General features: G+C 43.8%; 1 protein-coding gene across 2 annotated transcripts in view; it reads right to left on the bottom strand.

Moving 5' to 3' along the window:
- Positions 1–7,237: 7,237 nt before the first annotated feature.
- Positions 7,238–27,565, bottom strand: part of prdx6 (peroxiredoxin 6) — a 39,164-nt gene continuing 18,836 nt past the window's right edge. For both annotated transcript variants that reach the window (XM_067990722.1, XM_067990721.1), the window contains exons 3-6: positions 21,482–21,638; positions 9,582–9,728; positions 8,436–8,582; positions 7,238–7,530 (exon numbers count right to left, since the gene is read on the bottom strand). In XM_067990722.1, coding sequence (XP_067846823.1) covers positions 7,402–7,530; positions 8,436–8,582; positions 9,582–9,728; positions 21,482–21,638 — 580 coding nt within the window. In that variant the 3' untranslated portion in view covers positions 7,238–7,401. The remainder of the gene's footprint in view (positions 7,531–8,435; positions 8,583–9,581; positions 9,729–21,481; positions 21,639–27,565) is intronic.

Raw genomic sequence — 27,565 nt, 5'->3', positions numbered from 1 at the left:
TCCATGCCTTTGTCACCTCCAGACTTGACTATTCCAATGTTCTCCTGGCCAGCCTCCCAAGCTCCATCCTTTGTAAACTTCAACTCGTCCAAAACTCTATTGCCCATATCGTATCTCACACCAAGTCCCATTCGTCCATCACTCCATCCTCACTGACCTACATTGGCTCCTAATCCCCCTAACCACAAATTTTAAAATTCTTATCCTCGTGTTTAACTCCCTTCAAAGCCTTCCTCCTTTCTATATCTGTAATATCCTCCAACGTTACAACACCTCCCCCGTGCCCCCACCCCAAACTCTCTGTTCCTCTGACTTTGGCCTCTTGTGCATCCTCCTTCCCTTTGTCCCACCATTGGCAGCTGTGCGTTCATCCACCTAGGCCCCACGTTCTGAAATACCCTTACTAAACTCCACTGCCACTCTACCTCCCTCTCTTCCTTTGAGATACTCTTTAAAACTTATCTCTTTGACCAAACTTTTGGTTACCCTTCCCAATATCTCCTTCTTTATGTCAGCAATCATTTTATTTCCCTTATGCCTGTGTGATGCACCTTGGATCAATTTTCTGCACTACATAAATAAAAGTTGTTGTTGATTGCTCCATTTTCACCTTTCAGATTGCAAGCCGAAAAGTTTGAGCATTGTCTCAAGCCAATAAAAAAGAATACACATTATGCCTCTAACAGAGACAATTGCCTTCCAAGATTTCGAGGCAGGTATTGTAATGATTAATTATCTAGTCTAAGCATAATGGGCCCCTTTATAATCGATGACTCAAACTAAGGATTGTAAGCAGGATTTAATGTAATATTTATAAACCCAGCAGCACTTTCAATCACGACGTGGGTGGCATGTAGTTTCTAATCATAAGGAAAGGAAGTGACAAAATCAAAAAGGTAATTTGTGACATAGTTTATTATACCCAGGCGTATTCTGCACGACTGCTGTTAAATATTACTTAAGTTCTGAGAGATTAATGGAAGCATATTTCAACATTGTAGTGATACAATCTTCTAAACCTATGAAATGTTTATTCCATTGCTGTTTTTAACATATTATCGTCATCTTCAGAGTTTATATATCTGGATGATTCCTGGTACATACAAAGTTGAACAACACCTCCACATATACACAAGCAGATGGTCCAGATGGGTAGCACTGAGTGTACACAGGATTAGTGTCTGTTTTCTGGCGGGTGGCTGTAGGGTTAGCTCCCAGTGCAGGTCATGTGTTACTCATTGTAATGACATATGTTCCCCCCACCCACCCCCACGTTTGTCCATGTGTTTAGTTTTTCACAGATTTTCTATTTAGTGGAATATTTCTAAGTCAATACTATGGTTAATTCAGGTTTTAACAGTATCAGAATGCAGCTTTCGCCCATTGTCTTGTGATTCCATAATCGTGCATTCCATTATTTCTCGTCCCCGAGGAGAACAAACGTTCCTTTATTTTCCGACTGTATCTGAGCGATCCTTCAGTTGAAAGTCAAATACTCGTTCAGATTAAACTTTAACTTACTGGTGCCCTCATGACGGCTGCATATAGTGACACCACTAGTCCTAGCCAGAATTGAGATGATCGTTAGTAGACTCTTTTTAAATAGACCTTGTTCGCTTTGCTGTTTGCTCAGTAAATAAACTTTGTTTGCTTTGCTGTTTGATTTCTTTGCTGTAAAATTCACTGTTTGGCTGCAAATCCTGCCAGCCAAAGTTCCACCCTGTCTCCAACTCGTTGGCTGACACAGTGGTGTCAATGGACACGCTGAGCTCGTCTATGGATGCACATACACATCTCAACATTCGATTTGCCTGTAATTGCTACCAAACGCTGATAATATTTGATCAACTATTACGTTTACATTTTTCTAGACTGACTTTACCTTTCATTGTGTAATTGTGTACGCCATTTTCTGTATCTCCATTATTAGAGAACCAATGGACAAGACCTCTGTGGAGCAGTGACTACACTTTACTTTTGGAAAACCAGCCAAGCTGGTATAAAAGTAGGAGGGCAATAAATTGGGCTTATAGCGCCAGTTGTTTTGGCGCAATGTGGCCTCATGGAGTTCCAACATGGCCATTTAGATGCACACGCAAGCTTCTAAACTGACTTGCGCCGGACGCCATCTTGGCAAAGGGTTTAGCGCAGCGCATCATGGAGGTCGATGCCCGCTACCCTGGGAGCAGTCACAATGCCTTCGTTATGCGGCAGTCCAACGTGCCAGATACCTTTCATCCGGCTCGACAAGTGAAAGGCTGACGACTGGATGACAAGGGCTATCCCCTCATGCGGTGGCTCATGACTCCGGTCAGGCACGCACACTCACGTGCAGAGCAGGCCCACAATGAGAGCCATGCTGCCACACAAAGTGTCATCGAGCACACCATAGGCCCCCTAAAGCAGTGCTACTGCTGCCTGGACGGTTCTGGTGGAGCCCTGCAGTACTTTGCTGAGCAGGTGTCAAGGTTTGTTGTTGTCTGCTGCATGCTGCACAACCTCACCCTTACCGATTATCCGGCAAGACCCTGAGCTGGAGGAAGAGGTTGAGGAGGAGGAAGAGGAGGAGGAAAAAGGGAAGGAACCAGAGGAGCAAGTGGAGGAAGACGCAAGGGGGCAACAAGGAACACACACCTTGTCTTCAAGGGCTCTGCGTGCTCACATGATCTGTGAGCTAAATCAATAATGTGAACGACATCTCCCCATTCACCAACAGTCCTGCACTCCCCACCTGTCCGCTTCCATTTGACCATCAAATCGCCCTCCATCTGATTACCCATTGCTTGCTCCCTCAGCTCATCGCAGAAATAAAAAGCACCACCAAATGCAAATTCAAAGTCACATTTATAAATAACAAATTAAATTATGTAAATAAAAGGAGACAATTCACCCTTGTGCATTCCCTTAGTGCCTTATTCGTGTGCCTTTACCTATCCTAGTGCTCCTACGAGGTGCATCCCCAGTGGCTGGAGCGTGGGTGGTGGAAGGCTGCTGACCTTCAATTGAGGAGAGTGCAGATGGCCTTGGAGGACGACCTCGAGCAGCTCTGGGCCTAGAGGGCCCGGCTTCAGACTGCACCATCTCGGCCTGGGCTGCAGCAGTCTGGCCTGGCTGGCTGACAGGCAACAGCAAGGGTACCGGTGGAGTGGCAGGGGTGGGAGCAGGAATGCTGTCGTCGTGAGAAAGGATAGCAGGTCCGGCTGTCATGGCCCTACTGCCACTCGCACGAGGCGGCGCCTCAGCAATCCTGGTGATCAGCTGGAGAATGGATTACTGGAGTGCTGTGATGCCCTGGGAGCCCTGTTCCACAGTGGTTCCCAGAGCCATGATAGCAGCAGTCTGAGCTTCCATAGCAGCAGTCTGAGCTTCAACTGAAGCTTTCAGACCTATCATCACATTGGTTTGTGTTGCAATGGAAGCCGCAACATCGGCCATCAGACGCTGCATCATGGTGGGTTCCACAGGTGCGCTGATGGAGGTGACCACCTATTCCATGTGGGAAAGGATGGGCTCCAAGCTCTGCGCATAGCCCTGTACCAAGTTGGAGCTTGACTCCTCCATGCCCCTTGACATTTTGCTTAGGCTTTCTGGCAGGCTTTCCAGTGCCCCAGGCATTTGGTGGTGTACGCCCATCAGCCGTCTTCTGTAGCCTGGCCCATCGAAGTCCTCATCTGACTCCTCTGCAGCAGAACTAGTGAGCAACCTCGCCCTCCGGCAAGCTGGCACCTGTGGTATTCATTCTCTCCGCCCCAGCTCCTGTACACTTGTGCTCGGTGTCTCACCACGTGCAGATCCCTCCTCTAACCTAACCTCTAAAGGACGCGCAGTGTCAGTTTCTGAGCTGGTAGAAGCAAGTGTCAGATCGAGTGACGGTGTGGCTTCAGCGTCCTCCTCCTCCTCCTCAGATGGTGCTGGCTCCAGTTCTTGGGTATCTGCAATGTTAAAGGGAAACAGGTTGAGATGTGCAGCGTGGAGGGGAGTAGATAAGATGTGTGTGCTGACAGCATCTGCAGCACGTGCGTCAGAAAAGGTTGTGGGAGGAGGGGGATGTGGGAAACGGGAAGGAGCATTAGGTATGCAGAGACCCCCTTCGCTGGCACCTCCAGTGCTGCCAGTGGTCACGGCCACAGCGACGGCCCGTCCCTAGACCTCCTCCAAGCGGGTGAGGACGTCTAGGCGTTTGATGTTCTACTTAAAGAGCAGTAGCATAATAATGATCTTGGCTGATTTACGTGATATTTAAACTGCACCGCTTCACTTAATCAGAGCACCAGTGCAGGTGAAGGTTCCTTCCCCCACTCACCAATGCTTGCATGCAGACATTTTAGCACAGAAAGAGGCCATTTGGCCCATCATGCCTAGCTTACATTGGAGTGATCAATTCTAATTCCATTTCCCAGCTTTTTCTCCACAGCCCTTGATATTTTCATCTTCTGTTTACCTCATTCCCTTTTAATTGTCCCAGCTTCAATAACCATTCCTATATTTTATTAACCCTTTGCATGAACACATTTCTTTTAACCTCCTCCTTTATGTTTCTCGTATTAATCCTAAATTTATGCCCCCTATTTAACAAATTAATCAGCCAGTGGAAATAATCATTCACTATTTAACCTCTCAATGTTTCTCAATACTTGTTAGACCGCTTAACCTTATCGGCTCCAGTGAATATAGCCCTGCATTTAAGTCTGTCTTCATAACAGCGACTTCTCATCCTTGGTATCATTCTGGTGAATCCCCATTATATTTTTTCCAAGACACCAATATTCTTTTTATAAAGAGGCACGCAATACTCCAACTGTGGCCTAACCAATGACTTAGAAAAAGAACTTCCATTGATATAGTGTCTTTCACGACCTCAGGATGTTCCATAGTGTCAATGAAGGGTAGTCACTGGTGTCATGTAGGAAACGTGGCAGCCAATTTGTGCTCACAAACGGCAATGAGATAAATGACCAGATAATCTGTTCTAGTGATGTTGCATGAAGGATAAATGTTGGCCAGGACACCGAGGAGAACTTGCCTGCTGTTATCAGATTCACCATCACGTCTTCACTTTTATCATCCGATGTGTAAAACCGAGAATTCCATTGGCTTTTTACAGCTTTTCTCCACCTGCAGTCCTGCTCTTTAAGATCTGCAACCTTAGATTTCACTGTTCCTTCACTTCCTGGAGGATTTTACAATTTATGAACAATGTTTAATCGTTATTCGGTCAGGGAATGTGTTGGTCAGTTGCCGGACGCAGCCAGCATTTAAAAATGAGTTTATTGTGAAAGTATTGACGGGGGGTGGTAATAAGGTCCATTAGAAGATTTGCATATTTTATTTTGCCTTTTTACCACAAAGCATTATCCACAGTCAGTAAAGGTGTGAACCTGCAGCAATGCACATTTCAAATCAGGGTCACATGGGTTCATCTCTGCCCAGTGATCCAATGGCTTAAATGGGGAGAATGAGTAAATTATTTGCATTTCTTTAGCCCACATAGCAGTCACCGCACCTCAAGAGTAGCTAGTTGTGGTTGGAGATATATTTCTGAGCTGCGTTAAAGGCGTGATGAAATTGCCAGTCTTTATTATTTCATCACATTTGTTTCAAAATGCTCCCCATAATTATGTTTTGGAATGCAGTGACTTTTGTAGCTGAACATCTGCCTGCAGAAAATCACAAGCCTCAGGGCTGCCCAACAGTCCAATCATAGAACCATAGAAAAGATACAGCACAGAAGGGGGCCATTCGGCCCATCATGACCACGCCGGGCCATTCTAATCCCACCTTCCAGCACCCGGTCCGTAGCCCTGCAGCTTACAGCACTTTAGGTGCAGGTCCAGGTACTTTTTAAAGAGAGTTGAGGGTCCCTGCCTCTACCACCAATTCGGGCAGCGAATTCCATACACCCACCACCCTCTGGATAAAAAAGTTTTTCCTCATGTCCCCTCTAATCCTTCCGCCAATCAGCTTAAATCTATGTCCTCTAGTTCTTGAACTCTCCGCTAGGGGAAACAGGTATTTTCTGTCTACTCTATCTGGGCCCCTCATAATTTTGTACTTCTCAATCAAGTCACCCCTCAGCCTTCTCTGCTCCAAGGAAAACAACCCCAGCCTATCCAATCTCTCCGCGTAGCTGCAATTTTCAAGCCCTGGCAACATTCTTGTAAATCTTCTCTGCACTCTCTCCAGAGCAATTACGTCCTTCCTGTAATGTGGTGACCAGAACTGCGTACAATATTCCAGCTGTGGCCTTACCAGCGTTTTATACAGTTCCATCATTACATCCCTGCTTTTGTATTCTATACCTTGGCTATTAACAGAGAGCATTCCGTATGCCTTCTTCACAACCTTGTCTACCTGTACTGCCATCTTCAGGGACCTGTGCACATGCACTCCAAGGTCTCTCACTTCCTCTACCCCTCTCAATGTATCCCCGTTTACTGCGTATTCCCTTTTACTGCTTGCCCTCCCTAAGTGCATTACCTCACACTTCTCCGGGTTGAACTCCATTTGCCACTTTTCCGCCCACTCCACCAACCCATTGATATCTTCTTGGAGTCTCCAGCTATCCTCTTCACTATCAACTGCACGGCCAATTTTTGTGTCATCTGCAAATTTGCCAATCATGCCCCCTCCGTTCAAGTCCAAATCATTAATATATACCACAAACAGCAAGGGACCCAACACTGAGCCCTGTGGCACACCACTGGAAATGGATTTCCATTCGCAAAGACATCCATCGACTTTTACCCTTTGTTTCCTGTTACTGAGCCAATTTTGGATCCTATTCGCCACATTTCCCTGTATCCCATGGGCTTTTACCTTTCTGACCAGTCTGCCATGTGGGACCTTGTCAAATGCCTTACTAAAATCCATGTAGACAACAACCACTGCACTACCCTCATCAATCCTCCTTTTCACTTCCTCAAATAATTCAATCAGATTTGTAAGGAAGACCTTCCCTGAACAAATCCATGCTGACTATCCCTGATTAAACCAGGCCTTTCCAAGTGACAGTTTATCCTATCCCTCAGTATTGATTCTAATAGTTTGCCCACCATCGGGGTAAGACTGAATGGCCTATAATTGTTCGGCCTTTCCCTCGTACCTTTTTTAAACAATGGTATCATTTTTACAGTCAGTTTTATTGTGTCTTCTTGTAGGTGGTTTACAATGCAATTAAGTTCACTACAGCCTCTGCTTAACCGGAGTGGAATTAAAATTACTCTTGAGAAACGCAACATTCCAGTAAATTACACAACTTTATTAGAAAGGTTACATCAAAGAAAAGTTATTATAATGAAAGGCTTTAGAATATGATTCCCATTTGTCCATGTTCAGTAACCTTTGAATGCAGGACAGGCACAAAAGTGGTGATTGGTGTCGCTGTGAACAGTCTGCAGCATCTCAGGGTTGGGGGGTGTAACGCAAGTAGTTTTTGGAGGATGGGAGCTTTTCAGTGCGAATTCCATTTGGGAAGAGCTTGTTTGCCTCCTCTTCAGGAATGTTGGGAAGAACCATGCACTCCGCACCAACCTGTGGAGAAAAGAAGTGGGGGGGGGGGGGATTTTTTTGGAGAAATTAAACTTGCCATCAATGCAGTTTTAAAAAAAAACTTCAAAAACCACCTCTGCTAATATTAGACAGAGGCCTCCCCATGTCAGTGAATGGCTTTGAACGGGTGCATAAAGTTTTTTTCCCCTCCTACCCCAGCCCCTTTCACACCTCTTCCCATTTTCTCTTTCATTGAATTCAACAGAAAAGAAAATCGGGGAGGTGTAAAACGAGGTACTGATTCGCTATCACCTGTTTTTCTGCCTGGTGATAAAAGTTAAAATTCCTCCCCACGAGTCTCTTGTGCGCCTTCTGTTTTAACTTGTGTTCTTACTAGTTCTTATTTGTCTAGTTGTTTGCTAACTAGAAAGATATGTACAGCCCAGTAATTACAAGAACAACATCAACTTGCATTTAAATTAGTAATTGGATTGCTCTTACAAAGAGCCGGCACGGGCTTGATGGGCCGAATTGCCTCCTTCTGTGATGTAACCATTCTATGATTCTAAAACGTCCCAAGGCGCTTCACAGGAGCGATTATCAAACACAATTTGACACCAAGCCACATAAGGAGAAATTAGGACAGAAGGCCGAAAGCTTGGTCAAAGAGGTAAGCTTTAAGGAACCTCTTAAAAGGAGGAAAGAGAGGCAGCGAGGTTTCGGGAGGGAATTCCAGAGCTTAGGGCCTAGGCAGCAGAAGGCACGACTGCCAATGGTGGAGCAATAAAAATCGGGGACGCACAAGAGGCCAGAAGTGGAGGAGTGCAGAGGTCTCGGAGGGTTGTAGGGCTGGAGGAGGTTACAGAGATAGGGAGGGGCGATGTCATGGGAATTAAGGGAAAATCGAGTACATATATAGCTGCGTTGGGCATGTCATTTATCCTCACCTTCCAATCGACAGGTGTGGCCACCTTCTTGTAAGCTGTCAGCTGCAGGGAATCAATAACTCTTAGGATTTCATCAAAGTTCCTCCCAGTGGTGGCTGGGTAAAGGATGGACAGCTTTAGTGTCTTATCGGGGCCAATTACAAACACCTGAAGAAAAAGGAAATAATCACTGAAGATAAGCATGACCAGTATGACAGTTGGCTCTGTAGCTTACCCATGAAATCCTTGAAAAGATACAAAACTTTGCTTTGGTCAGTGATCTGTCCCCAGCAGTTAAAATCCATCCACAAAAATATAGTGATGATGTGGAGATGCCGGTGATGGACTGGGGTGGACAAATGTAAGGAACCTTACAACACCAGGTTATAGTCCAACTGTTTTATTTGAAAATCACAAGCTTTCGGAGGCTTTCTCCTTCGTCAGGTGAGTGTCACCGGACGAAGGAGAAAGCCTCCGAAAGCTTGTGATTTTCAAATAAAACAGTTGGACTATAACCTGGTGTTGTAAGATTCCTTACATTTAAAAATATAGTGAGCAGTTGGAGAGAAGCTAATGCGATTTGTACTTTGCTAAGGAAAGCAAAGATGAAATATAACTAGCAGTTATGGAAGAACTCGAGTAAGTAACTTTAACAAGAGGCCAGCTACCTCCTGAAGCACTAAGGTTATTGCAACAACAGGGGCAGGTGACAGCTTAAGTTCAAAGAAGGATGTACTTGATAGGCTTCCAACAGCACCAGCCCGCACCATAACATAAAGAAGCATTGTAGTCCCTTCACTAACAGCACTAGAGTATGAAGGAGGTGAACTTGGCACCTGAACCTAACACATTTCAGGTCCCAAGTGTAGAGGACAAGAAAACAAATCTCCTACCTTTCCCGGCCTAGCGCTCAATCACTTGCTGAGGCAAGTAAAAAGGGGTGTTCAAAAGTTGGCTGTGTCTGCTTTTGTGCCGTTTTCCCGGAGCCCAAGGAGAAATATGAGAGTCCCCTACGTAAGCTACCGATTCAAAAACTGAACTTAAAGAAATAAATAGGTCATGGTGCAACTTACCTCTTTAACAAAGTACTGCAGCCCAAGGAGGGTGATTGCCACGAGAGTAACAGGTTGAGCAACAATGCATTAGTCTTTGTATAGTGGAACTTACAGCACGAGCAGTCAGTGGTAGGCCCTCCTTGTTCCTTTCAGCAGGATCGAGCATTCCCAGTTGCACAGCCAGCTCTCTCTTTTCATCGGCAATGATGGGGAATGGCAGCATTTGAACGAGCGGCTCGCCAATGTATGCATTGATATCCTGCACATGGAAAGCAGAAGTCAGCACATGTATCTACAGTTACTTTATCACACACCATACCAGCTGCTCAGTGGAAATCTGCGGAAGTCTGCAACTAGGTCTCCTGGCAAGCTGAGCACTGCCCCTAACAGAATGACAAAGGACTGGATGACCAATCTATACCTGGCTTACATAATGCACCAACTCAGCTGAAGACTTTATATTACACACTCACTTACACGTTTCATTTCTACTCCACCAAGATATTTACCAACAATTTCATTCCATCCCTCATTCTCAGAACCCACCTTTAGTCAGAATGAAGTGATTGAATTGCAATTACTTAGGTGGGCATATGCAGCAGCCATTTTGCACACAGCAGCATACCAAAAACATTTACAAAATGACTGAGCAGTTAATCTGTTTGCTTTGATCGAAGGAGGAATGTAGACCAGTAGAACTCGCTACTCTTCTTTTGAAATCATGTCATGGGATCTCAATTGTAACATCTCATCCAAAGAATGGTACCTTCAACTGTGCAGTCCTACTTCAATACCGCATTGGTGTGTAAGGCTAGGTTGTGTACAGAGGTCTTGGAGTGGATTTAAGAACCTCAGATCATTACATAAACACACCTCAGTTCTCAAAAGAAAAGATATTTTTCCTGTTCTTGTTTTTAAAACAGACATGTCCCGAAACAAGTATTACTAGTCGTTTAATGCAAATTAAGGTCAATTAAGTAGGAATGCAACAAGGATTACTTTCGAGAACTTTGTATAGCCAGGTGTTCACTTTTAATGCTACATCTCCTTAGAACAACTGTAATACATAAAATAGACTGGTGAAATGCAAACGTGACTAAACATCCCGGATTGTATCTTTCACCAAAAACAAATTAGGGGAGAAAGAGAAAAAAAAGGCACAAGACTGTCTTTGAGATGTAGCAGGGTGCATTGTTCAGAAGCTGACTGTTGTTCTTTAACGTAAGGCATGTCAGATCATGGTTTGTATACTGCATTTTGCTTTAGGGCTTTAAGAAGATTCTTATCATTAACATCCTGTATTTTGTTTTGTATGCACAATTTTTAAATTAGAACCTGGAGGAGAATGGCATATATGAAGTCTTAGGGTGCCAAGTGTGAAGTGATGCATTTTGGAAGGAAAAATGAGGAAAGGAAATATAAATTAAATGTCACAATTTCAAAGGGGTGCAGGAACAGAGAGACCTGGGGGTTCACATAAACAAATCTTTGAAGGTGGCAGGACAAGTGGACAATGCTGTTAAAAAAGCAAATGGGATTCTTGGCTTTATAAATAGAGGCATAGGGTACAAAAGCAAGGAAGTTATGATAAACCTTTATAAAACACCACTCGGAGGAAGCACTGAGGGTAGCAAGGGCACAGAATGTACTCTAGGTGGGGGACTTCAATATCCATCACGAAGAGTGGCTCGGTAGCACCATTACTGACTGAGCTGGCCAAGAGCTGAAGGATACAGCTGCCAGACTGGACCTGCGGCAGGTGGTGAGCGAACCAACATGAGGGAAAAGCCTACTTGACCTGTCACAGATGCATCTGTCCGTGACAGTATTGGTAGGAGTGACACCGCACAGCCCTCGTGGAGACGAAGTCCCGTCTTCACATTGAGGACACCATCCAACGTGTTGAGTGGCACTATCACTGTGCTAAATGGGATAGATTTGGAACAGATCTAGCAGCTCAAAACTGGGCATCCATGAGGCGCTGTGGGCCATCAGCAGCAGAATTGTATTCCAGCACAATCTCCACCATTACCAACAAGCCAGGGGATCAACTCTGGTTCAATGAGAAGTGCATGCCAGGAGCAGCATCAGTCCTAAAAATGAGGTGCCAACCTGGTGAAGCTACAACACAGGACTACATGCATGCTAAACAGCGGAAGCAACATGCTATAGACAGAGCTAAGCGATTCCACAACCAACAGATCAGATGAAAGCTCTGCAGTCCTGCCACATCCAGTCGTGAATGGTGGTGGACAATTAAACAGCTAACGGGAGGAGGAGGCTCTGTAAACATCTCCATCCTTAATGATGGCAGAGTCCAGCACGTGAGTGCAAAAGATAAGGCTGAAGTGTTTGCAACCATCTTCAGCCATAAGTGCCGAGTGGATGATCCATCTCGGCCTCCTCCCGATATCCCCACCATCACAGAAGCCAGTCTTCAGCCAATTCGATTCACTCCATGTGATATCAAGAAATGCATTGGATACAACAAAAGCTATGGGCCCTGAAAACATCCCGGCTGTAGTGCTGAAGACTTGTACTCCAGAACTAACCGCACCCCTAGCCAAGCTGTTCCAGTACAGCTACAACACTGGCATCTACCCGACAATGTGGAAAATTGCCCAGGTATGTCCTGTCCACAAAAATCAGGACAAATCCAATCCAGCCAATTACCGCCCCATCAGTCTGCTCTCAGTCATCAGCAAAGTGATGGAAGGTGTCGTCGACAGTGCTATCAAGCATCATTTACTCACCAATAACCTGCTCACCGATGCTTAGTTTGGGTTCGACCAGGACCACTCGGCTCCAGACCTCATTACAGCCTTGGTCCAAATATGGACAAAAGAGCTGAATTCCAGAGATGAGGTGAGAGTGACTGCCCTTGACATCAAGGCAGCATTTGACCGAGTGTGGCACCAAGGGGCCCTAGTAAAATTGAAGTCAATGGGAATCAGGGGGAAAACTCTCCAGTGGCTGGAGTCATGCCTAGCACAAAGGACGATGGTAGTGGTTGTTGGAGGCCAATCATCTCAGCCCTAGGACATTGCTGCAGGAGTTCCTCAGGGCAGTGTCCTAGGCCCAACTATCTTCAGCTGCTTCATCAATGACCTTCCCTCCATCATAAGGTCAGAAATGGGGATGTTCGCTGATGATTGCACAGTGTTCAGTTCCATTCGCAACCTCTCAGATAATGAAGCAGTCCGAGCCCGCATGCAGCAAGATCTGGACAACATCCAGGCTTGGGCTGATAAGTGGCAAGTAACATTCGTGCCAGGCATTCCATCTCCAACAAGGCAGAGTCTAACCACCTCCCCATGACATTCAACGACATTACCATCGCCAAATCCCCCACCATCAACATCCTGGGGGGGTCACCGTTGACCAGAAACTTAACTGGACCAGCCATATAAATACTGTGGCTACAAGAGCAGGTCAGAGGTTGGGTATTCTGCAGCGAGTGACTCACCTCCTGACTCCCCAAAGCCTTTCCACCATCTACAAGGCACAAGTCAGGAGTGTGATGGAATACTCTCCACTTGCCTGGATGAGTGCAGCTCCAACAGCACTCAAGAAGCTCGACACCATCCAGGACAAAGCAGCCTGCTTAATTGGCACCCCATCCACTACCCTAAACATTCATTCCCTTCAACACCGGCGAACCATGGCTTCAGTGTGTACCATCCACAGGATGCACTGCAGCAACTCGCCAAGGCTTCTTCAACAGCACCTTCCAAACCCGCGACCTCTACCACCTAGAAGGACAAGGGCAGCAGACACGTGGGAACAACAACACCTGCACGTTCCCCTCTAAGTCACACACCATCCCGCTTTGGAAATATATCGCCGCTGGAACAAAATCCTGGAACTCCCTTCCTAACAGCACTGTGGGAGAACCTTCACCACACCGCCTGCAGAGGTTCAAGGAGGCGCCTCACCACCACCTTCTCAAGGGCAATTAGGGATGGGCAATAAATGCTGGCCTTGCCAGCGACGCCCACATCCCATGAACGAATAATTAAAAAAACATTCTTAGTTAGTTACGGAACGCGGACAGCACTGCAGTGACACAGTTACTACAGAGTCATTGTTACCAATTTGGGTCTGCCGTCGACAACTTCCCTGGTTCAGTGGCCTCAGTTGCTCCCATAAGCAGTTTGAGCATTTTACTTTTATTCAGTAGACTGGCTATTGAATGCTGTTAGCTTGTCAGCTATCTAAGGAGCCCAATCCTAAACTAATCACACCAATATATATATCAATCTTAGACCGTGATCTCAACTGTAAATTTATAATCATCACGCAGTTAATGTTATATTACTATGATATAACTGAGCTTACTTTGTAACCTTGGTTATTCATTACGTCAATTAACCCTATCTACTAATTATTTGGATACTCAATGTTTACGTGCTGCTAACTATAATTCTAAGGTTAATAAATAATTGTTAGTTCATCACTTTTGAGGTCTGGCTTCTTTGACAATTTGCAAGAAAGGGTTAATTCATTCACATGGCAGCTTGTGCAGATCCTGACGGGAGTTTGGTAGTGTAAATGCTAATATAATCTGAAGTTATTGATGTAAAACAGTTCAGCAAGGCAAATTTAGGCATCATTAACGTCTAGGCATAAACTGGTCAGTAAACCCCAGATGGGTCCCTGATGAGAAGTTAAGGTGAAAGGCCTACAGATTTTTCTGGTGCTCTTGATAAATATTCTTTACAGTATAATAATCCCAGTGCTCTTGCAAGAACCTCCACAGAAATTAAACCCCATGGCTTCTAGGAAGGATTGTATGTTTTTTTCCAAAACAAAGAGATAATATGGGAGGCAGAGCCCTGGGAAGATATTGTAAGATATACAAGGATCCAGCAGAATAAATCCATATCAGGGATACAAATAAAGTGTAGATATATGAATTTGTGGATTTTTAAAAAAAACACAAGTATTATAGTGATGATAAAGAATGTTTGTTTTAAAAAAAAGCTTCAGCTTTGCATAAAACTTCAATCGTGTTAAGTCACTCATATATATTCTGGAAGCCAAAGAAGGAATAGGAATTATAATGGGGAATCAGGAAATGGCAGATGCATTAAACAAATATTATGTATCTGTCTTCACAGTAGAAGTCACAAAAAGCAAACCAGAAATAGTGGGAAACCAAGGGGTAAATGAGAGTGAGGAACTTAAAGTAATTATCAGTAAAGAAAAAGTACTTGAGAAACTAATGGGACTAAAAGCCGATAAATCCCCTGGGCCTGATGGCCCAGATCCAAGGGTTCTAAAAGAGGCGGCTGCAGAGATAGTGGATGCATTGGTTTTGATCTTCCAAAATTCCCTAGATTCTAGAACGGTCCCAGTGGATTGGAAGGTAGCAAATATAATCCCGCTATTCAAGAAAGGAGGGAGAGAGAAAACAGGGAACTACAGGCCAGTTGGCCTGACATCAATCATCAGGAAATTGCTGGAATCCATTATTAAGGGCATGATAACAGGACACGTAGAAAATCATAATATGATTAGGCAGAGTCAACATGGTTTTATCAAAGGGAAGTCGTGTTTGACAAATTTATTAGCGTTTTTTTGAGGATGTAACTAGCAGGGTAGATGAAGGGGAACCAGTGGATGTAGTATATTTGGATTTTCAAAAGGCATTTGATAAGGTGCCACATAAAAGGTTGTTGCGCAAGATAAGGGCTCATGGGGTTGGGGGTAACATATTAGCATGGATAGAGGATTGATTAACGGACAGAAAGCAGAAAGTAGGGATAAACGGGTCATTTTCAGGTTGGCAGGCTGTAACTAGTGGGGTACGGCAAGGATCGGTGCTTGGGCCTCAGCTATTTACAATTTATATTAATGATTTGGATGATGGGACCGAGTGCAGTCTATCCAAGTTTGCAGACAGTATAAAGCTTGGTGGGAAAGTAAGCTGTGAGGAGGACACAGAGTTCAAAAGGGATATAGACAAGTTAAGTGAGTGGACAAAAAGGTGGCAGATGGAGTATAATGTGGGGAAATGTGAGGTTATTCATTTTCGTAGAAAGAATAGAAAAACAGAGAATCCTCATACAAGAAACACAAAAAGTTAGTATGCAGGTACAGCAAGCAATTAGGAAGGCAAATGGCATGTTAGCCTTTATTGCAAGGGAGTTGGAGTACAAGAGTAATGAAGTCTTACTACAGTTGTACAGGGTAATGATGAGACCATACCTGGAGTACTGCGTACAGTTTTGGTCTCCTTATCGAAGGGAGGATATACTTGCCTTAGAGGGGGTGCAACGGAGGTTCACAAGATTAATTCCTGGAATGAAAGGGTTGTCCTATGAAGAGAGGTCGAATAGCATGGGCCTATACTCTCTGGAGTTTAGAATATCTCATTGAAACATATAAGATTCTGAGAGGGCTTGACAGGGTAGAGGCTGAGAGGTTGCTTCCCCTGGCTGGAGAGTCTAGAACTAGAGGACATAGTCTCAGGATAAGGGGTCGGCCATTTAAGATTGAAATGAGGAGGCATTTCTTCACTCAGAGGGTTGTGAATCTTTGGAATTCTGTACCCCAGAGGGCTGTGGATGCACAGTCGTTGAGTATATTCAAGGCCGAGACAGATAAATTTTTGGACTCTAGGGGAATCAAGGGATAAGGGGATCGGGCAGGAAAGTGGAGTTGAGGTTGAAGATCAGCCATGACCTGATTGAATGGCGGAGCAGGCTCGAGGGGCCATGTGGCCCACTCCTGCTCCTATTTCTTATGTTCTTATGAGAGGATTAACACTTTAGTTTATTATTTTACACTAATGCTACCGCAATGTTTCAGTATAAGTAGCAATTGTGGCAGACACTGTAACATAAAAAATTAAATTGGATAAGTATTTGAAAATTAATGTAATACAATACAGGAAGGTGGCAGTGAAATGGAGTTGGACTAGACAGTTCCAATTGGAGAGCTATCACAGAAGCGATGGTCCAATTGGATGCCTTCTGTGCTGTAAATTCTATGGTTCTATGAATATATTATTGCTACATGGACAGAAAGAACTTGCATTTATATAGTGCCTTTCATGACGTCAGGACGTCCCAAAGCGCTTTACAGCCAATGAAGTATTTTTGAAGTGTAGTCACTGTTGCAATGTAAGAAATGTGGCAGCCAATGTAAGCAAAGCAAGGTCCCACAAACAACAAATGTGATAATGACGAGATCATCTTTTTTTTAGTGACGTTGGTTGAGAGATAAATATTGGTCAGGACACCGGGGAGAACTCCCCTGCTCTTCTTCAAAATAGTGCCATGGGATCTTTTACTTCCACCTGAGAGGGCAGATGGGGCCTTGGTTTAACGTCGCATCTAAAAGACAGCACCTCAGACAGTGCAGTGCTCCCTCAGTACTGCACTGAAGTGTCAGCCTGGATTTTATGCTCAAGACTCTGGAGTGGGACTTGAACCCACTTGACTGAGAGATGAGCGTACAACAAGGTACTGGGAGTTCTACAAAGGTACTGCCAAACAAGTGTACTTGGGCATTTGATAGTTAAATTATGTGAACCCAGCATTAAGTACAAACGTTCTGCAATTCCTGGCCAGTTGCAGTTGGCTGGACACCAGCACTTTTCAGAATACAGACACACAAAGGAACTATTCAGTGGCTTTTTCTTTTAATAAAAAAAAGTTCATATTCTGATCAGCTCAGTTACATTGCAAGCAGCATTTTGACGATCGTGCTGATCTTAATTAGGTCAGGCAGTGGGAATGTTGATGAAAGACTTACAAAAAAAAAATGAACAAAAGCATCTACTAAGCAGGCAGCTTTAAAGAATGCCACATTGTAAGTGAAGTAATAATGGGTATAATGGCTGTTTATAATATCAGCTCAAGAATAGGAAGGTTTAAGTTGCTGTGTCGCTGAAAGCCCTTTACAATTTTTTGTTGATTTATAGCAAGTTTTACCCATGTTGGATACCTTAGACTATAAACAGAAGGGTGGGGAATACATTAACAGCTGGGCAGGTTCATATATGAACTACGGCAATCCATTGTTAATTTACACAACAACCACTGTAGCAACCAGATTTTAAGATTCCACTAGGTCTGCAGGTTAAAATATTGAAATCTGGGATGGAGATGTGCTGTCCTTTATGCTTGAAAACAAACTCCTGGATAACCCTCATCATCAAAACACCATCTCCCCAAATCCATATTTACTCACATATTGGCAAGTGGTAAAACAAAACCAATTTAGAGTTAGTTACTAATGTTTTAAGTCAGTAAGCCAATTAAAATAGGGTTTCCATTATTTTTGGATTCTTTCCCACCCTGTCCAGTTCTCATGCTATTGAAGCCATCATGTGAAGTCAGTACAAATTTTGAAAAGGTAATGGAGTTGGTCGGCAACAATTTGCATTTATATAACGCCTTTAACATAATGAAACGTCCCAAGGCACTTCACAGGAGCATTGTTAGACAAAATTTGACACCGAGCCACATGAGATTAGGACAGGTGACCAAACGTTTGGTCAAAGAGGTAGGTTTTAAAGAGCGCCTTAAAGGAGGAGAGAGAGGTAGAGAGGCGGAGAGGTTTAGGGAGGGAATTCCCAGAAGAAGGCACAGCCACCAATGGTGGAGCGATGGAAATCGGGGATGCACAAGAGGCCAGAATTGGAGGAACACAGAGTTCTCGGAGGGTTGTAAGGCTTGAGGAGGTTACAGAGATAGGGAGGGGTGAGGCCATGGAGGGATTTGAAAACAAGGATGAGAATTTTAAATTCCAGACGTTGCCGAACCAGGGGCCTATGTAGGTCAGCGAGCATGGGGGTGATGAGTGAACGGGACTTGGTGCAAGTTAAGATGGGGGCAGCAGAATTTTGGACATTCTGGGAATCTAAAATTCAAGCATTTCTGCATCTTGCCTATTATCACATCACATTGTTTCAGTGTTGCAAGTTGATGAGTTGTTGCTTTAAAAGTTATCTGACCTTTACCTTCAAATATAAAGCTGCCTACATTTCATTTCTGCTGTCGGCAAATCAGAATGAGAACTTTTCTCCAAAGCACGTCAGTCAAATTCACAATTCATCATTGAATTGCATATATGGAAATTCTACAGCAACCTCATTCCACTATGAACAGGCTATGCTGCATGTAAATGGAAAGGAGGGGTAAAGACATGTATCACCGAAAATTAAAGGAGAAAAAAAAACATGAAGCTGATGCCACAGGACTTGCTGCTACAACGGCTGTATATTGCCATGTTTTTATTATAGAAGAGGTTCCACAATGTGTTCAAAATGTTGGTGCTCGGAATCCTTACACCCTCCCCCCATCCCTTCACTTATATGTGGGTTAATTCCAAGCACTACATCATTAAGGAACTCCATATCTGTCATTGCTCAAATGCCATACTTGGGACTTTTGGTTCCTCCTTAGGACTATCCTTGATATCAGTGAAGGTCCGTACAGGCTAGCAATATAAAAAAGAGACGTATATTGCTCATGGTCAAAAAGAAATGGCAGCCAGCAGTGGTTTGTGCCACTGGAGTGGCATTTGAATTTGTTGGCATCACTTTGCCTCCAGATACCCTTATAGATAAATTGCAGTGGACTTACTGGTCACAAATTGCCCTTGTCAAGAGTAGGTTTGTTTCCTTTTTAAATGGCCTTCAACAGTTAAGCGGTTGAAAAAGAACAAGCTGACACAGTTGTCCTACACATGCAATAACTTTGGAGGCTAAGTTTACCTCTCATAAAAGATCTTCAGCATACATAACATAGGTACAGGAGTAGGCCATTCAGCCCCTCAAGCCTGTTCCACCATTCAGTGAGATTGTGGCTGATCTGTATCCTAACTCCATCCACTCGTCTTGGCTCCATATCCCTTAATACCCTTGGCTAGCAAAAAATGTATTGATTAATTGAGCTAGCATCTACTGCTTTTTGTGGAAGAGAGTTCCACACTTCTACCTTTGCGTGAAGAAGTGTTTCCTAACTGCTCTCCTGAATGGCCTGGCTCTGATTTTAATGTTATGTCCCCTTGTCCTAGATTCCCTCACCAGCGGAAAAAGTTTCTCTCTATCTACCCTATCAATTCCTTTCAAAAACCTCAATCAAATCACTCCTTAATCTTCTATATTCCAGGGAATACAAGCCTAGTTTATGTAATCTCTCCTCATAATCTAACCCTTGGAGCCCTGCTAACATTCTATATCCTTTCTAAGGTCCGGTGCCCTGAACTGTACACAGTACCCCAGGTGTGGTCTAACTTTTCAGGCTTTGTATAGCTGCAGCAAAATGTTCTAGCCCTCTAGTTATAAAGGCTAACATTCCATTAGCTTTTTTGATTATACTTTGTAGCTGACTACTACATTTTAGTGATCCATGTACATGGACCCCTAAATCTCTTTAGACATCTACCATTCCTAGCTTTTCACCATTTAAAAAATACTCTGATCGATTGTTTTTGGTCCAAATGGATGACCTCCCACTTAACTGTGTTGAAATCCATCTGCTACAGTTTTGCCCACTCACTTAATCTATCAATGTCTCTTTGTAATTTTGTACTTCTGTCTACACTACTTACTATGCCACCAATCTTTGTGTCATTGGCAAACTTGGATATATGGTTTTCTCCTGTTATCTAAAACATTAGTAAATATGGTGAATAGTTGAGGCCCCAACACAGTTCCTTGTGCGACACCACTAGTCACTTCCTTCCAATTCGAGTATATACCCTTATCCCTATTCTCTGTCTTCTACCGTCTAACCAATCTCCTAACCAGGTCAATAATTTGCCTTCAATTCCATGAGCTTTTATTTTACCTAACAATTTCTTATGTGGAACCTTATCAAATGCTTTCTGGAAGTCCATATAAACTACATCCATAGACATTCCCCTGTCTACTTTTTTAGTTGCTGCTTCAAAAAATTCAATTAGGTTTGTTAGACATGACCTACTCTTTACAAATCCATGTTGGTTCTCTCTAATCAGCTCAAATTTCTCTAAGTGCTCAGTCACCCTTTCCTTAATTATAGATTCCAATAACTTCCCCACAACAGATGTTAGACTAACAGGTCTACAATTTCCTGGTTTCTCTCTCTCACCTTTCTTAAATAATGGAGTTACATTTGCAATTTTCCAATCTAAAGGGATAATTCCTGAATCGAGAGCTTTGGAAGATCATGGCTAAAGCATCTGCAATTTCCTCACCTACTTCCTTTAAAACCCTGGGGTGGAAACCATCAGGTCCTGAGGATTTGTCAGTCTTTAGTGCCATTAATTTTTCTAATACTGTTTTCTTGCTTATGTTAACTTTAGTGAGTTCCAGTCCTTGATTTATTATTAGTTTCCCTGGAATGTCAGGTATATTATCCTCTTCCTCTACTGTGAGGACTGACACAAAGTAATTATTCAACAAGTCTGCCATTTCCTTATTTTCATTTGCAATATTACCTGCATCTATTTTTAAAGGGCCCACATTACCCTTGACTACCCTTTTCTTCTAATATAATTGTAAATACTTTTTGTGTTAATCTTGATATCCCTCTCAAGTTTCTTTACATATTCCCTTTTTGCAGCTCTTACTACCTTTTTTGTCTTCCTTAACTGATCTTTATAATTCTCCCGGTCCACTGGATCTACTATATTCTTTGCACTTTTGAAAGCTCTTTCCTTTCGTTATATGTTATCTTTCACCTCTTTTGTCAACCATGGCTCTTTTATTCGGTAACCAACCCGACATAAGAAGCTCATCTACAGCATTCCAGAATGCCCCACATAGAATACATATCACTGAAACCATTTCTCTAATATTGCTCAAAAGTGACTCCCTACAAACTTATTTTCACAACTTTGCAATTCTAAGCTAAGAATTGCAAAGTTGTGCCGCTAACTAAGAATCTTCTGGTTCACTGACACTCCTCTATTTTGCTTTGTTGTTTAGAAAGTTGAACTGATCCCAATGACATTAGTATTCATTTCAATGCAAGTAAGTGCCCAGTGGGTTATGTTCAATAAAGCAGACTGTACCTGGCTCCATCCATGGTGATCCTGAACACTGTCAATTGACAGAGCTATCATTTTCACTTTGCGTTTTTGAAACTCCGGAGCCATCTTTGCCGCACGGCCCAGCTCTGTGGTGCAGACAGGGGTGTAGTCTGCTGGGTGAGAGAACAAGATGCCCCATCTGTAGAACAAACGAGGACCATCAGAATGCCATCTCATTTTTACAAAGCATCAAATGTTTAAAAAAAACTGTAGGCAGTAGGTGTAGAGACAAGCAGACGTCCACCTACCCCATAGAAAGAAAGACTTGCATTTATACAGTGCCTTTCATGACCTCAGAACATCCTAAAGCACTTTACAGCCAATGAAGTACTTTTGAAGTTAGTCACTGTTGTAATGTAGGAAAAGTAGCAGACAATTTGCACATAGCAAGGTCCCACAAACAGCAATGAGATGATGACAGATAATCTGTTTTAATAATGTTGGTTGAGGGATAAATATTGGCCAGGACACCAGGGAGAACTCATCTGCTCTCCTTCTAAATAGTGCCATGGGATCTTTTACGACCACCTAAGAGGACAGATGGTTTTGAAGGCTCATCCGAAAGACGGCACCTCCGATAGTGAAGCACTCCCTCAGTACTACACTGGAGTGATAGCCTAGATTATAATGTAGAGAATATCTATAAACAGGTCAGCTAATTACTCACTGAATATTTAGTGTTTTATTCTAGTGTCTTCTATAGTAGGGATTTGTGATCCATAATAGAAGGTCCATGTCAGCATTCTGTGTCAGCATTGTTGTGTAGAGCGTCGGTCAGACCCCATCTGGAATACTGCATTCAGTTTTGGGCACCATCCCACAGCAAGGATACATTGGCCTCGGAGGGGGTGCAGTGCAGATTCACCAGAATTATACCGGGGCTTAGAGGGTTAAATTATGAGGGCAGGTTGCATAAACTTGGCTTGTATTCACTTGAGCATAGAAGAGTGAGGGGTGATCTGATCCAGGTGTTTAAAATGTTAAAAGGATTCGATAGGGTAGATACAGAGAAACTATGTCCTCTGGTGGGAGAATCAAGAACAAGGGCACATGCTGCCTGATGACTTCTATGATTGCTGCGTGTAGCCAGCGCTGCCTGCGCTGTTGAGTGGCTGCACGCAGCAGCAGGGGACCCCGATATCGGGAGCACCAGTTAAAGGCAGCCAGCACCTCTTAAAGGGGAGGTGCACTGTGGCTGCAGGAAGTGCTGGAAGTCCATTGGGAAGTAAACCTGTGCTGGACTATAGTGAAGAATGGTGATGATGGGAACTCTGGAATTTTTAATGAGCAACAACTTGGCAGCTCAAAGTTTGCGGGACTCTTATATTTTCAAAATATAAGGAACGGGTCTGAATAGAGATCAGAAATCGCACACATAAAACACAGATGCAGGTCTTGTCCCTATATTTAAAAACTGTTTTATTTTAAAATATTGAATAAATGTTTCACAAAACTACATCCCATATCCTCCAATCTCCATGCCAGACCCCACCAATCTGTCGATCTGAGATTGTACCGGGCCTGCGAGATGAGCATGCACCAAGGTTCTCTGATGATGCACTAGAGGCCTTGGTGCAAGAGGTGGAAAGAAACAGGGACATCCTATATCCGCAGTGGGGCAAGAGGCCCTCCAGACATATGCTCCGGAGGCAGTGGGAGACAGTAGCGGACGAGGTCAAGCCAGACGCATAGCACCACGAACAGAATGCAGTGCAGGAAGAAGTTCAATGATTTAACAAGAGTGATCAAGGTGAGTCAGTTCAACTGTCAAGTGGCATCTCCTACCAACTGCACCATTAGCCGCATCCACTACTCCAAGCACTACATCCCCCATCACCCACCTACCAACAAACCTTTTCAATCAGTATGCAACTCTTTGAGTACAGGAGCGAGGATGTCTTACTGCAGTTATACAGGGCCTTGGTGAGACCACACCTGGAGTATTGTGTGCAGTTTTGGTCTCCTTACCTAAGAAAGGATATACTTGCCATAGAGGGAGTGCAGCGGAGGTTCACCAGACTGATCCCTGGGATGGCAGGACTGTCGCATGAGGAGAGATTGGGTCGACTCGGCCTGTATTCACTCGAGTTTAGAAGAATGAGAGGGGATCTCATTGAAACATATAAAACTCTGACAGGCCTAGACAGACTGGATGCAGGGAGGATGTTTCCCCTGGCTGGGGAGTCCAGAATAAGGGGTCACAGTCTCAGGATACTGGGTAGGGCATTTAGGACTGAGATGAGGAGCAATTTCTTCAATCAGAGGGTGGTGAACCTGTGGAATTCTCTACCATAAAAGGCTGTGGAGGCCAAGTCACTCAATATATTTAAGAAGGAGCTAGATAGATTTCTAGACACAAAAGGCATCAAGGGGTATGGAGAGAGAGCAGGAATATAGTATTGAGATAGAGGATCAGCCATCTTCATATTGAATGGCGGAGGAGGCTCGAAGGGCCTACTCCTGCTCCTATTTTCTATGTTTCTATGTTTCCTCTCACCCCTACATATTACCACTGTTGTAAGCCGCACACCCACAACTGACAGGTCACACACACTGGCAGCTATTCAACCATGATAGTCACATCACCCAAACACCTTGCAGGACACTCATCGACACACTTTGCGCTTTCTTGCAGGAGAAAGTGGCGCATAACAGAAGGCGCAAATAGCAGTGGCTCCCTGGAACATGAACCTGCTGTCCTCTCTCAGGATGACATCGTTCCTCTCCCACCTCTGCCACTCCGCCAGTGCCCTTGCTGTTTCCTGTCAGCTAGCCAGCCCACTCCCTGTAGAATACTGAAACTTTATTATAAGAATATAGGAACAGGAGTAGACCATTTAGCCCCTCGAGCCTGTTCCGCCATTCAATAAGATCACGGCTGATCTGTGACCTAACTCCATATACCCACCTTAGCCCCATATCCCTTAATACCTTTGGTTAACAAAAATCTATCAATCTCAGATTTAAAATGAACAATTGAGCTAGCATCAACTGCCGTTTGCAGAAGAGAGTTCCAACCTTCTACCACCCTTTGCGTGTAGAAGTGTTTCCTAACTTCACTCCTGAAAGTCCTGGCTCTAATTTTTAGGCTATATCCCCTCGTTCTAGTATTCAAATATAGGAGACCTCCAAAAGCAGTTACAAATGTATCGGCAGCCAGAAGCAATAATCCAGCAACTAACCTGTAACTGCTGCATCATCCCTTTGAGTAGCGCTGGTGGGGGGGGGTCCTCCATGCCATTTAAGATCTGTTCAGTTGTGCGAGGTTAAGACAGTGTGTTGGCTGGAGCGTAGAGTTCGAAAATAGTAGTGGTCCCTTTAAATCAGCATTGCACACTGATTTAGCTCATAATCTCCCTGTTCTACATGCCGCTGACGTTTGTTAGGTGCACGCGTGTGTGGAAACGCCTTTACCAAGATGGCGCCCTGCACACGTCACGCTGGAAGTGTGCACGCGTATCTCGGACGCCACTTTCGGGGCTTAGATGTCATCGTAGTGCCTATATAACGGGCGCTACACGGCCCATAATCTTAAAATTAGAGCCAGGCCATTTAGGAGGGAAATCAAAAATCAATTTTCACACAAAGGGTAGTAGAAATCTAAAATTCTCTCGCCCCAAAAGGCTGTGGATGCTGGGACAATTGGAGCTTTCAAGACTGAGATTAATAGATTTTTGTTAGGTAAGGGTATCAAGGGATATGGAACTATAGCGGGTAAATAGATTTGAGATACAGATGAGCCATAATTTAACTGAATGGCAGAACAGGCTCGAGGGGCTGTATGGCCTACTCCTGTTCCTGTTCCCAAATTCAATTTATTTGATAGTCTACTCTAAACAATCAGTTATGCCTATAAGTTCCAAGTGAAAATGCAGACTTCGCATAGATTTTGCTCACTCAATCCAATGATAACCGCTGTATCTCTAGCGCTGCTCAGCCATGCAAAATTACATGTTTCAAAAAAATGGTGGGTACCATCATTCAGCCCAAGATAATCACCAGGAACAATCTAAACAGAGGTATTCTTAGTGTGGAGAGGATGACAACGACAACAAATCTAGAATCTATAACAGTAAGATGTCTCGAGGCATCTTCCAAGGTGAGTCCAAGCAAGAGTGGAGGGGGGGGGGAGTGTAGGAGGAGTGAAGTTTAGGAAAGTTGGCTGAAGGTGCTGGTGAGGTGTAGGTTTTAAGGGGGCTTTTGAAGGTGGCGAGGAAAAGAAGCACAGTAAAATGGGTTTCCAGATTGTGAAGACAGACAGCTCAGTCACAGATGATAAAGTGGAGGGAGAGGGGGGAAAAACCTAGTTTGTAACTCGATTTGACCCACAATAACATTACCGACAGTTAATGACCAAGCATTCCAACTGTTGAAACATTAGCCAAACTTTTGCTTCTTCAAAACTAAAAAATGGGATTAACGACAATTCCACCTATTTCTATCAGCATTTATGCGAAGATTATTTAATATTGGTACTTCCAAGCTTTGTCACCTGTCCAAATCCCTTTTGGATCTTGCATAGAATTTACAGAACCGAAAAAGGCCATTCGACCCAAATGGTCTGTGCCGGTGATTATGCTCCACATGAGCCTCCTCCCACCCTACCTCATCTCACCCTATCAGTATATCTTTTCTCTATCTTTTCCCTCCCCTCCTGTAGGCATTTACTCCTTACTGAGGTACGATCCCACAGGTGTTGAACAGCATCCAGCATCTCACTCAAATGGTCATTCACGGGCAAACTTTGACAATGAGTGTTGGGAGGGTATTCAACCACATGGGACATCAAAGCCACATCTGATGCTGTCGTCACCGGACATCCATATACATCCACTTCCAGCACAGGTTGGTTGGGGAAGAGGGAGAACAGTGGATAGCAAATCAGGAATGGAACATGGGCCAATTTCATGTTGTACCTCTCCCAACCTATTTGCTGGATAAACTTGCTGAGCTATTAGGTAGCAATCTGTTTTCCCTTTTTTTTGTATATGTGAATCTAAGCTCCAGTGCAGAATTATGTTCAAAGCACAGCAAAACAATAAGTTAAAGGAAGACAAAATACACAATTTTTGGTAAAGTGCAGCTGAAAAATCTCTAGTTCTGAGACAGTAGGGACCTTTTCTAAACTCTCCATAGCAAGGTTTCTTTAACTTGTGGAACATAGGAATTGCTAGACGATAAAAGACCAAGGTCCACCTGGTTCGCCTTCTATCATCCTGATAGTCACATGATACCACGATAATGGAGTTGTTGACTAATTATAGCAATCGCTCTATCAACTAGTCTACAACAGACCCAGACATGAGGTGAGGACAATCCCAGTGGTGGAGAGTTTTGGGAACCATCGGTCCAAAGTCACCTGTTCCTCCCAGGCATGCTACACTTACCACATCATGGCTCAAATTACTCATATACTGTATCCCAAAATATTATTTTCTGAAATAAATCTATGCGATTTGCATTTGAATGAATCAATACTATCTGTTCCAACATCTCCCTAGAGAACCTGTCCCACAGATTAACCACTCGCTCACTGAAATATTGTTTCCGCAGATTAGTTTTGAATTTACCCCCCTTCAAGCACAGGCCACGTCCTCTGGTTCTACTGTTCTGGGCGAGGTGAAACAGCTTGTCATGGTCTACATTATCTAGTTATGTCACATGCAAAGAATTCTGCAATCATTAATGCAAGTACTCATATTTTGCATGGCTAGCTTGAAAGATATAACTAAAGGCAAAAACCTCAAGTACCCCACTACAGTATTTGAAGACCAAATACCACGAGCAGATTGGATGTTGAATAAACTTTCTAGTGGCAACAGGAAGGTCAAGGTGTATCATTTTAATAATTTAAGCTGCTTTTATATTGGCCTAGTTTTAAATTTAGATTTTGGGAGACTGGCATCCATGAGCCAACTCTCCCCATTTACACTACTAAATGCAGCTACCATAGCAGCCGACTCATAGACGCAGTTTTTCAGGGATCCACTCTGCCACCGGAATGAGAGAGCTGGATTTGGTAGTGCAAACATTAGGAGTTGGCTTGCACACTCCTATCTCCAAGAA

This window comes from Heptranchias perlo, chromosome 9 (genome assembly GCF_035084215.1).
Source record: "Heptranchias perlo isolate sHepPer1 chromosome 9, sHepPer1.hap1, whole genome shotgun sequence".
In the NCBI taxonomy this organism is placed as follows: Eukaryota; Metazoa; Chordata; class Chondrichthyes; order Hexanchiformes; family Hexanchidae; genus Heptranchias; species Heptranchias perlo.
The sequence above is the reverse complement of the archived record's forward strand: the minus strand, read 5'-3'. Positions and strand labels throughout refer to the sequence as shown.